General features: G+C 37.4%; 2 protein-coding genes across 4 annotated transcripts in view; one reads left to right on the top strand and one right to left on the bottom strand.

Moving 5' to 3' along the window:
• Positions 1-13,400, bottom strand: part of LOC129765170 (protein ECT2) — a 149,566-nt gene that overhangs the window by 88,304 nt on the left and 47,862 nt on the right. The window lies entirely within an intron of this gene.
• LOC129765171 (uncharacterized) lies at positions 4,672-6,402 on the top strand. The gene is made up of 4 exons (XM_055765096.1): positions 4,672-4,823; positions 4,888-5,149; positions 5,204-5,367; positions 5,423-6,402. Exons 1-4 carry the CDS (start codon positions 4,769-4,771, stop codon positions 5,695-5,697), a joined length of 756 nt encoding a protein of 251 aa, XP_055621071.1. The 5' UTR covers positions 4,672-4,768; the 3' UTR covers positions 5,698-6,402.

Here is a 13,400-nt window from a genome sequence, read left to right on the forward strand (position 1 = left end):
AGAGAAAGAGAAAGAGAAAGGAGAAAGAGAAAGAGAAAAGAGAAAGAGAAAGAGAAAGAGAAAGAGAGAAAGAGAAAGAGAAAGAGAAAGAGAAAGAGAAAGAGAAAGAGAAAGAGAAAGAGAAAGAGAAAGAGAGTGTGAAAAAAGATAGAGAATGGAGAGACGGAGAGAGGAAAAAGAGAGAGGGAGAGAAAGAATTGAACAAAGACCATAACCAAGGCACAAGAACATTCGCTGAAAAATAAATATGGAAAATTCGTAAATATGACTGATACGAGATGGACACATGGCAAGGTCCGCGTCTGGTACAGCTGGTCGAATATAAGATGAATTGAAATCATAACGCTGAAACGTTCATACAAGCAATTTAAATTGTTAAAAAAAATAGTTTTTGCGTTGACAATATCAAATGTAACACTTACATTATACATCTAAAATAGCTTTAATTTACACCAATATTTCCAGTAGTTCTCAAGATCTTTATTCTGAACAGACCAAGGTCTGTTGAATTTTTTTTTTACTGACAACACTTCGAAATCCCTTGGAAAGATTCTCAACTACAATTACATTTTCAATATATCAGAACTATCTTGAAAACTTAAAGAAAATTGAACAAAATATTTATTTGGAAAACAACGAAAAATGTTTGCATCAAGTTGTGAATCTTACGAAAATGTTTTGAACGGGTTAATCGGTCATTATCCCTATCTTCACTTTTGCATTCAATTTTACAAATTATATCGCGCAAGATCGTATAACATCGTAATTTTTAGATTCTATGCATAAGGGTTTGAAGATCGAGACAAAACAGGGATTAACAATTGAGGGGCTTAGAAGGAAAGGGGTGTAAGTGATTTGATCGATTTCTCTTCATCAACTTTTTCTTTAGTTAACCCTTTGCGGTCGTTTGTCTCCTATCAGCCACCATAGCAAGGATGAATGAAAGGAGTGTAAGTGATTTAATCGATTTCTCTACATCGACTCTCTCTTCTGGTCATAACTTAGCTGCAAATACATTCCCAGTTGTAATTGACAATGCGGAAGATCGGTCAGAACTCCATCTATCGGATTCTATAGCGAACTTAAATTGGATCTTTTTTGCAGTTGAGTTATTAACTAAAGAAAAAGTTGATGAAGAGAAATCGATCAAGTCACTTACACCCCTTGCATTCTAAGGCCCTCAATTCCGATCGCGAAGGGTTAATAACTCAACTGCAAAGACGTTCCAATTTGAGTTTGCTATAAAATCCTATAGATGAGGTTCTGTCCTATCTTCCATATTGTCAAAACACAGCTGGGAATGTGTTCGCAGCTAAATTGTGATCAAAAGAGAAAGTCGATGTAGAGAAATAAATGATGTCACCTCCCCCCTTTCATTTTGAGCCCCCTCAATGAATACAATGAAATAATTTGATGAGAGTTTCAAATCAACTTCCAAACAAAAAACTATGGGTGGGTAATATCTAAGATATAACCGCAAGGATAACGTAGGGCTACCGTTGGCTTAGTAATTATTTGAGTGCATTAATTAAATTATTGATTGAACCAGTGATTGAATATAACAATTTCCGAATTCAAATGCGAACAAATCCCAGCTTAGGATAATCCATGCATCGCGATAGATCACGTTGTTCGATGCAGGTCTGACGTATGGTATGATGCCTTCCTCATTTCACTCATTTATCGTGAGCTTCCAGAATATGTAAACGGAAAATGGCTAAACGATCAATGTATTTTACATTTCCTTCTAAAGCTAATGCATGTCCCAAGTGTATGTACTTCTCGAACCGCAAATTTGATAAATTTGATTAACTTTAGGTACTCTGTTTTGATTTTGATTTTGATTTTTTTTTGTTACCAACATTTTGCCAAACGGTAGACGTAGAAATTCAGTGAGTTAGACATGGAGGGATATCTCCCAATGCAGTCTTCAATAATCAAGCCAAAGGGTTGTGTTCATACCGCTTTTGAAGTCCGCACACATTCCGCATTTCAAAAAATGCATGCGGGTACAAAAGTATCCGCACCTTGCATATACCTGTAATGCCGATTCTCTCGAGCTCATGTGCAATCAGAACTAAATGGATTTTCGAGCGGAAATTTATATACAATTTATATGTGTGATTTCAATAGCCTGTTTCAAAGCAATTTCTAAGCTATCAATAATAATAATAACAAGTCAATAATTAACAATCATACAACTCTAGGACATTTTATCTTTAGAATGAAGTGATCTGATGATACCACTCCATCTAACAATGCTGACGAAGCCGCATTGCCTGGTAATGGACGACGAAACCTACGTCAAAGCGGACTTTCGTCAGCTGCCGGGCCTGTTGTTCTTCTCCGCAGAGGACAAATTCAGCGTTCCGGAGGAGATTCGCAAGCAGAAACTATCCAAGTTTGCCAAAAAGTACATGGTGTGGCAAGCGATCTGCTCTTGCGGAAAGCGGAGCACCCCCTTCGTGATGACCGGCACGGTAAACGGGCAGGTTTACCTTAAGAAGTGCCTACAGAAGCGCTTACTACCACTATTGAAGCAGCACGAGGGCCCGACCATCTTCTGGCCGGATCTCGCTTCGTGCCACTATTCAAAGGACGTGTTGGAGTGGTACGAAGCCAACGGGGTCACCTTCGTGCCAAAGGAAATGAACCCGCCCAACGCGCCGGAGTTTCGCCCAATAGAGAAATATTGGGCGATTATGAGGCAGGCCCTCCGGAAGAACCCAAAAGTTGTCAAATCGGAGGCGGACTTCAAGAGAAAATGGATTTCTGTTCAAAAAAAACTACAACCTGACGTTGTACAGAACCTTATCGACGAGGTAAAGAGGAAGGTGCGAGTATACGGGCTTGGGCTCGAAGTATGAATAAAGAAAAAATGCCAAAAGTTATTTAATAGTTTTTATTTTACTGCCTAAAATTTTCAAAAGGATCGGTCTACTGGGCGAATTTCTACAGCGTTTTTTCCGTGATGCAATTTGATGTGACACACACTTTATACATGAAAATTGATTTACATGTTAGACATGTGCCTGTCTAACATGTCTCATCAGATACTATACTTCCAAAGAACAACGACAGTACACGACAAGGCACCGGAAAAGATTACTCCTCTTAATAAAAATCAATATCCCATTATGTTCACAGTAGTCAAACACACAAGTCAGCAGAGAGCACATTAATAATCACATCTCGTCTACAAAGTATGAGAGCTCCGGTGGTGACCCAGCTACTGCACACTTTGTGTTTCTTTGATCCTGACCTCCAAACTCTCCGGTCCAAAGGTCGAAATGCTCTCAGCCAGCACAGAGAGCTTCAATCTTCTCGAACGGTCTCTAACGACTCCATAATTCTCCAATTTATTCCTCCGAGAGGCACGCCATTAACGACAAATTGTTTCTAACACCGAGGATCCCAGGTACGGGAAGTGAGCAGCAGTAGTTGGTGCTGCAGCAACTCGTCTAATAGCTTCGCTATGCTGCCAGAAAATATAATCCGTGTGTTCACAACTGAAGCAGTCAAGTAGTGCTGGGGAGAATTATTGGGCTGTGTATCATTATTGAGCCCCCCGAGTGTAGTGAGCGAGGAAAGAGTGTGAAATCGAGTCACGGGTCCATTATTTCAAATAGTACTTTAACACGTTTCTAGAAAGCCGAATGACTGTGGAACTCGCCTTATAAACACTACTGCGCGCGCTGAAGATGATTGTGCCGTTGAAAATCGCCCCTTTCCTCATTCGAGCCCGTTGGGGACGACCAAGTGCTTCTATTAAAATGACCTCGATTCCTCCGGTCAAAGCGAGAATGCGTGCTTCGCGTATTGTTGCTCGACACTATGGTCTATTTCTGTTATATTCTGCTGCTCTTGATTCTCGTGAAAGCTTAGATGTGTGTCAGTACCAAAAATTGTAGCTTCTTTGATGACTCTCACCACTGTCTCTAACAACATTAACTAGCGGGAACCAACGCCGCGGTTTCGAATGATGCGTCTGTGAGATAATTGATTTCACCTCCAACGAGTAGGCGCCATCTCCAAATGGAAGGAAAACCCCATGTCATAAGCACCCGACCCTGTCACTCAAGATCATGGTGTCTATAAACGCATCAAAGCTGCATCCGTCGGCCGCGCAGAACTCGCAGACTGAATGATTAGCAAATAACCGGTTCAAACGACACAATTGATACACAGTGGAAAATCTAGTTCTGGTTTGCTAAATCCGCCGGCGGATTGGTGTATGATTTCATGCAGCGCGGAAGCTGTTTATAGGTGTTCACTGGAAGCAGAGATGCTTGCAGAACTGTCTCTTTCATGCTGAATGTCTACAAACATAATTTGTGGATTTATCTAATGATTGGTCAAATTGATTCTCCGTGTTTAATTTCATTCCGACAATTATTTTCGGTTTCAACCAAATGTAGGAAATGGAGTACGTAGATTTTTTTCACTTCCTGTCAGTGGCAATTTCAAGGAAGGAAGGCATTCAATTAATGAGATATTTATTTAGTTTATGTCGTAAGGACCAACTTCTTGAGGTACTAGTGCCTGGAAACCACAGCTCTCACAATTACAATTCTGATTTACACTAATATCGCTACCACTTGGGTTGCGTCTTAGTCATGATTATTGCGGAAAAACCACACACTCATTGATTAACTGCGAGTTTTAAAATAGCTATAGTTATCAGCGATCGAAATTCATCGTAACGCTCGTGAGTAGCATCAGTATACTACAGAATTCAGACCCATTATCACACCAGCAGTGGCCGAATATGATCATGGCATTTCCAAGAGCAGTGCTCTTAATCCTAGCCGTATTTATTGCCGGTACTTTTTAAACAAACAAACTTACAAAATCGTCTCAGTTTTGTTTTTTAAAATAAATTTTCAGTTTCTGACTCACGAATCCCAAAGTACGATGACTCTTCATCTTCCGAAGAAGAACACACAAGTGTTGAAAACAGTGAAGTGGATTTTATCAGTGAGCTAAGGTCGATGTGTTTAAAGAGAACGGGATCCAATGATACATTTGACCCGTTGATGACAGCTGTTCAGAATGGAGCCATGTGCTTTGCAAAGAAACTTGATGTTGACGAATTTTTCGGACATGCGGAGAATCTAACCAGTGCAAACAGGGTGCAGTTCTTCACAACGTAAGCTTTGCACAATTTGATGTGGTAAACTTTTATAAATCAAACCGGTTACAGGTATTGTCCTCAGATGCGGGAAGCCATCAGCTGCCTTTCTCCAGCCGCCATTGTGATTCGCAAATGCCTGAACGAAGATGGACAGGAGTTGCTAGACATCCTTATGAGTGTTCTTCCTCGAGCAGTTGATTTGACGTGTAAAAATCATGGGGAAATTTTCTTCAGTGAGTAATTCAATTAATAGAAACCGCACACTAATAATCAATTCGTTCACACCAGATGATGTGAACCTCAGCAAATGTTTCGATAACATCAACGAGTACATTGGGAACTGCATGAGCGGCGGTTTCTCTCAACTCACCCTTGGGGCTATGTCCATCAACTCTAAACGGAAGCAATGTGAAGATTTGGCTCTGATGCGACGGTGTCTTGCGACTAGATTGAATAACTGTAAATCACCTAGGCTGATAGATTTTTTCGATCTGCTCTACAGACCGCTGATAAGAAGTTCTGAGTGCAAACATCTATGGGCGACAAAAATTGTTCGCATGTAAACGTGGTGACAGTGATGATTTGCATGTACCAGAGAAATGGAACAGTGAAAACTTATTTTAGAAATGAGTGAACCATATTGTCAATCAATGCCGGCTGGATTGTAAGGCTATTCCATAAAACGACGCTAACCACAGAAATTCTCGCGTCGTCATACCAATGAGTGAGAATATTACACCACATTATAAAACAAAAATGTCACGGAAGTTTTTTTTTTGCTGAGAGTAAAATGGACAGCGTAACCAACTCCCTTTTTTAACGTGAAAACTATTATGCGTGCTTATTTGAAAAGTGTTTCTTATAGTGCTCTCCCAAAGTGTCAATCCAAAATCCAAAATAAAATTCCCTGATATTCCCAGATTTTCCAGTAAATTTCCAAAAAAAATCCAGACGTAGAGAACTAGAAAACATATGCTATAGCCTCGAAATTCAATAAGCTAGAACAAGAAAATTTATAAACGCGTGTCGATATTTTCCAATTAATTGTATTTTATGGTTTTTAGCTTGAGCTAAAAGACGATTGAGGAGAAGCGTAAAAGATAAGCAATATAATTTATTGATAGGGGTAGGGGTGGTAAAGTGAACACCCTAATGGATATGCCCATTACTGCGTCTACATACTACTATAATCCTTGTTTTTTGAAGAATATTGTAGTTTAACTAATTGTTGTTCAATATATCGAACGGTTTTAACTATAAAAAATAGTACATATTTCATTGAAAGAAAAAAGTTGGAAAATCGAACATTTTTTGTGTGGGGTTAAAATGGTCACCTGGCGATGGTAAAATGAACACTTACACAAATCATGCCAAATGGGATAGATTTATAACACAATAATTCATAGTTAAGTTTGACATGCATCTCCGACAAAAAAAAATAAGAGTTTGTGTTCAAGGCACGACCACATTGTTGACGTAGAACTACGCTGTAGTTTAATTCAAGTCGCTTGTTTATAATTGCGGATATTATTTTATAATGCTACGAAAATTTTGAAATAACTATTCTACCAGTTTGGTCGCCCTGAAATATGTTTTTTATTGTACAATCATTTGACGATAATTGTTTGATGATTCATTCTTGTGCTCGCAGAAAAATACATGCTCGAGATAAGCGCAGCATGTCATTCTTAGCATGTCATCCTTAGTGGAGAAAGTTTTGCTACTGGCAAGCGAAACCAAATCACATACAACATTTCAGAACGACATTTACTGGTTTTTTCTTGGTGACTAAATAAACGAAATAAACTCTATCTGTTAATCTCAACAACCTCGAAAAGAGTAGCGCTGCTTCATTATGATCAAGATTCGCGCAAATGCAATCCTAGTTGAAAGCAGCATTAATAACTTAATATAACTTATTGAACAACTTGGTATTCCCCAAATAATTTTTTGGTGCACAACCTTAACACCTGCTTCACCATAGCGTCAACATTGCATTGATGACAGAAAACAAACAATGTTAACTGCTTGGAAAAAGGCTGAATATTTGCCTCAGCAGAGATTCATTACCAATACCCTAGCGTAAGGTTGATGCAATGACTGCAATGCCAGAGACATCAGTGAGTGAGTAATTTGCTCGCATCCACAGCTCAATCCGAAACGAAGACATATGATGACGCAAAACAAGGAAGAACGAGCGATATTCATTGCTTTGAATACAGAACGATACTGAAAGTTTGCCTTCCTTCCTTGCTTGAGACTTTAAACTTCTTCAGTTCATTCGTCTCTAACCTTCAAAAAGGCCCTTGGAAAACTTTACTTTATCCATAATATTACTCCTCCACCCTCATTGCATTGAGAAAGACATTCGATCCCTCGCCGTCCAGCTTGCCCAGTAACCATGTTGTTCAGTCGATTTCCTCACGAAGAATGAAAGTTTGCCTCAGCGAGATCCACTGTTTATACTCTAGGCAAATATTCCCCTTCGTTCTTCTTCTTTTCCTTTGTTCACGGAGACTTTATATCTTGCGATTTCCCCTTCGTTGTTCGTCGATAAGTTGCTCGTTATTGACAGCTCTGTTCGGGAAAGCACAGGAATGGACAGAACAAATGTATGAGGAAATGGGAATGCTTCCAATTTTCATCAATTTCAACCATATATAGACTATGGAATTGTAATGTATAGCATATCAAACAAATCTTAGGGAATTTCACATTCGTTTTGTAGGTAAATCGCCTAAATCCGTTCGCGGGAAAAATAGCTATTAACGTTAACTTTATTTCATAAAAACGTGACCTGTTTTCTGATTTGGCACCCTTAATGAAATACGTAGTTACGTAGTTACGTAAAAAAAACAAATCAAACAATCAACAATTTCGACGAGGTTTCGGAGGTGATGTGGCTCCAAATCGCCTCAAGCCTTTTCCAGAGGTACTTGTTTGTTTGTCACATCCGTTTTGTACACCTTGTTGTTGAGGAAAGTCCAAAAATTATCAATTGGGACTCTGGAATGGCCATGAATTTTATGCAGTAGTAATCTAAAATTTTCAAAAATTGATTTTTCCGCTGATTGGTGACTAATTTTTCTGATATTCCCTGTCGTTGTTTTAATTCCCTGATATTCTCTGAAATTCCCTAATTTTCAAGGTTTTTCAAGGTAGTCGACACCCTATCTCCTACATTGCTATGACATATATATTATACACAAATTCGTCTCTCTCTTGAGTAAATGTTGTATCAAGATGGGAGGATGGCACTTTCAATGACACAATTTTAACTATTTTAAAGCTCATTTAACGTAATGTAAGAGGATGTCAAAAAATGTGCTAAATACTTATTTTGAGTGTAAGATTTTTCTCAATCACTCGGTAGGTTTTTGCATAAGTTGACCGTTATTGGCAGCACAGTTAGGTAAGCACACAAATGGACAGAACAAATGTATAGGAAAATGGGAATACTTCTAGTTCAATTTGAAGACTTTACCCACCAGGAGATTGTAATGTATAGCATATTAAACAAATCTTAAATAATTTCAGATTCGATTGGTATGCAAATCGTCAGAATCCGTTCGCAGCAAAATAAGTTATTAATGTTAACTTTGCATCATAAAAACGTAACATGTTTTCTGACTTGGAACCCTTAATGAAAGACGTAATCCTACGTCAAAAACGGGATTTTTTATATTACTTTTATATTCCAAATTCTACATTAAAACTGTCCGTGGCATGTCAATATCTTAATCTTACTTAAAAATATTTATGTTCTCTACCCAAAAATTCGAGATTTCAAATTTATTTTACTCAAACACAAAAAAATAATATAGTTTTGAAAATTTAAAATATGTCCTTTTATGTCGCATTTTATGTCGCATTTTATGTCGCATTTTTATTCATTTTTTTATGTTGACTCCAGAAATAACGAAAAACAAATCAAGAAAGCGCATTTTTAGGAAAGAAACATCAATAACTTTGAGTAGGATTGAGATAATCCTCTAATTTACTCCAAATTTTGATCGATCGGCTAAAAAACGACTTAAAGTAGCAATATAAAATGTTCACGGTGTTTTGTAAGGTTTGTACACTAAGCTAAAAATTTGCTTACTAAGAACTTACAGCAATATTTGAAAAATTACAGATGATTTTCTGAAACACAACAAAAACCTGTTTTTGGCACTTTTTTGAAATCGTTGCGAAACGTTAAAAACACCAGATATTTTTCCAAAGCAATAAATTAACCTTGTACAGAATTTGTTGAAGTTTTCAAAACTGCCCTTCGACTTGCGGTGCAATCATTAATTGTTGAATTATTCATCATCGAAGACGAAGGGGTGATTTTTCATTCAAACAGGAACCACATGAAAGCTGGTTGATGAGGTTAATGGGCCTCCACACACCAAGATAAAAATATGCACATATTTTACCTGAAAAAAATATGCACCATTACCTGAAACTTGGACCTTCAAAATGACGTACATCTCATCTGTATGCGCTGATATTTTACGAAGTTACAGCATGTCAAAAATCACTTAAAATTTTCGACTTCACACTCTGTTCCTTTATTTTTGTAATCCGGTGAATGTTTTTGAGAAAAATGGATTTGAATTTTTTGAATATTTTCTTCTCTGTGTATTTTTCTGAATTGTTTGATATTTTTAATTAAAATTCAAACAGTTTTCTTTTTTTTTAATTTGTCAAAATTTTGTAGATCGTATAGTCTCCGAGTGAAAAATGTTTGTAAAAATTTTAGAAAACAAAATTAAGGCCTTTCCAAAAAGTCATCTAGATTTTTTTTTTAGATTTCAAGTGTGAGATTGGGTCAAAAACGGATAATGTTACTATAAGTAATATCTTGACAAATATGGCGAATATTTTTGAAAGCTGTGAGCCGCTTAATAGGAGACATATTTTCACAACTTCCAATGCATAATACTTAGTTCACTTAGTTCACAGAATTATCCTACAGATTTCTCATCCGTTGCAAGATCATGAATCCATTGGTGATCGATAACTTCGAAAATCTACTCCAACTGACTCCTCAGTCAAGTTTTATGTCTTTATACCATGAGTACCTTACCCACGACGTGCACCCTTCACCAGGCATCTCCAACTAAGTTTGCTTCCCATACTTTTGCAATTCTTCTGTCATTTTTGATCTGTCCATGCGACAAAAAATCAATGGAATCCCAGATCACCTACGGTCCGATTCTATTCCGCCGATATTTTCGGCAGAATATGGGAAAGTTAGATCTGATAAAATGTTCTTTACTGACGGTTCATACGTAAACGGGTTCACTGGCTTCGGCATCTTCAATGAAAATTCCAGTGCCTCTTTCAAACTCAAAGATCCTTCTACCACGACATCGAGCATGTTGTCTGGTTGTGTATCCGGTTGCATGCTGCCCGCTCTCAGCTCTCCAGAGCATTGAGGGCACAAGGCAGACAATCGGATATCCCCGTCCGGGATATCTTAGGTAGCCGTGATCCTGATCTTCTGCTCCTCTATCCCTGTTCCTCAAAAACGCCCAACGTTTAATGATGTTTCCTTCGTTGTGTCCCTGTTTCATATCCCTCCTATCCGATCTATAAACTTTTACTTAGTCGCGGAAATACATACACACAGTCTTTACAGATACACGGGCCGAAGGTTGTGCAGTCCACTGACACTACACTACACTACACGAGCTGATGATTGCGTCGGCTAGTGATCATTCTATCCTGGATTCCTCGAGTCGAGAAAGACGCACCACGCTAGATATGGGGTGCAGACTAGGGGGGCGTTGCTGATTAACGGTCAGCTGCATCCCAATAGGAAGTATCCCATGTCGGGTACACGTACAGAGCACTGAAGACTGCAACATCCCAATTATGAGAACACTTGTAATACTTACCTCGAGCCAACCGCGAGTAATCGGTTACATATTACTAACATAGTTGTAAGCAAAAATTGTCAAAATATTGAACTCCCGGCCCCGTTAGGCTGACGCCATATGAGCCTTAATAAAAATATATATTTTGGATAAAAAAAAATGCATAATACTTAACTGAAGTACAAATAGTTATTATTTAATAATTCATCAAAGTTTAATGTGTAGATAGCCATCAAATAACTCGCCAGAAAAATACCATGAAAATCATTAAACAAAACTACTATAATGTTAAATATTGGATAGAATGAACATCAAAAAAGTTTTTCCATTGGTATATCTACATTCTCGAAATAATTTCTTATTAACGCTAAGTGGAGGTGATAATGGGTCAAGCATAAAATTGAACATATACAATTAAGATACAATGTACATGCAAAAATACACTAATACTCTCACAATTAGTAGCAGTCTTTCAAATGCAACACTCATTGCACCGCCCCTAGATGTGGCTTTGTTTAGAGGAATTTGAGGCAAATTTTTCGCAGGTATTAGGAGAAAAGCTTCCTTAGCGACAACTTTGCAGAAGCCACATTTTCCAGGAATAATGATGCCGCTTACTGAAAGCCGTAAGGACGATCGACAAAGCAACTAGATATCGATATTCAAGAAATTGGGCATTTATCAGATTACTGTGAAGCTGCTACTAAAGAGCATTTCACATGTTCCGAGTTCATTAGAAATTTTGTTTTGTGGAATTCCTCTATTAGAAACGAGAGATAGTTAATGAGAGCGATATACGGAAATGACTATTTATTTATTTTACGTTTTTACTACATGCCTTGAATCACAATGTCTTATGTATCATTCATTGCTTGAGGAAAAACGACCTTTGTCGATAGAATTTCTGTTCGCAACCGACATTTTCGCGGAGCTAGGGATACTCTAAAATGTATATATATGTAATATAAAATCTCAATATAAAATCTTTATATTTTATATCTTTACTAGCTGACCCGGCAAGCTTTGTCCCACCCAAAAATTTTTTTTTGTTATCAATACCTTCAAACATTCACGTTTTCCAATCGCAGAACTGTTCATTGATTGATCTTCTAATCGACCCCGTTGAATTAACCTTTTACTGAAAAATTCCTAGTACTTCCAAACTCATCATTATAATATCAGATTATTTTCAGACACAATTCTCGTTCAAGATTTTTCAACCACTTGCACATAACATGTTTGATGCAGAAAATATGATAGAATGAAGACAGACCCCTCCCCTCTTCTACCCCCAGAGAGGGGGGAGGAGTGTCCATTCACCATAGAAACGTTTCGTGCCCCCTAAAATCTTCACATGCCAAATTTGGTTCCATTTGCTTGATTAATTTTCGAGTTATGCAGAAATTTGTTTTTCATTTGTATGACAGCTCACCCTAAGAGAGGGGGAGGAGTGTCGAACCACCATAGAAACATTTATTGCATCCTAAAACCTCCACATGCCAAACTTGTTTTCGTTTGCTTGATTAGTTCTCGAGTTATACAGCAATTTGTGTTTCATTTGTATGACAGACAGACAAAAATCCATTTATATATATATATATATATATATATATATATATAGATACAGCCATTCCATGCCAAACCGATATAGTGGTTGCCAGATTTTCGTGAAAAGTGGTAATTTTGTTCATTATCGCAAAACATTACACCCGTATTTTTTTACTTTTTCAGTAGGGTGACCATTTCCATTTTAGGGTTGTCCGAAAAATCAACTTTTTCCTCGTTTTTCCAAAAATGATTTTTTTCAAAAATTTATAACTTTTGAACTACAAGACCGATTCAGACGATCATCAAATTAAAGCCAAACATCATTCGAACCATCGGTTAACTTTGAAAAATCATAACCCTAAAACGAAAAAACGCTTCTCTGGTTTCGACATATGTTATGTGAAAAATCCTCAGCTTTTCAGAAAAAATTATCTCTTGGTCCCGAGACTATGAAAACAATAAAAAAAATACAAAAAAAAAACGAGAACAGAATTCGAATTTTCTGCAGGTGCAGTATTTTTTCAAAAAAGACCAGGCTTTAATTTGATATGTCGATCATCTGAATCGGTCTAGTAGTTTTTTTTTTTTTATTAATCCGTTTATTTTTACAGGCTCAGTTATTTAAACCTATGAGCCACGCTCTTAAATATATTTTTACTATAAAATATTAACATGTTTCCTTAATTCTATGGTTAATAAAATAGGAAACCGATTACTCGCGGTCGACTCGAGTTTAGAAGGGTGACACACTTTGATTGGGAAAAGGATGGGATGTAAGGATATTGTAGCAATGTTCACACTCACACTCGCATTTACATTCACATTCTCATTCACACTCACACTTCACACTC

The sequence above is a fragment of the Toxorhynchites rutilus genome, chromosome 2, assembly GCF_029784135.1.
Source record: "Toxorhynchites rutilus septentrionalis strain SRP chromosome 2, ASM2978413v1, whole genome shotgun sequence".
Taxonomy (NCBI): Eukaryota; Metazoa; Arthropoda; class Insecta; order Diptera; family Culicidae; genus Toxorhynchites; species Toxorhynchites rutilus.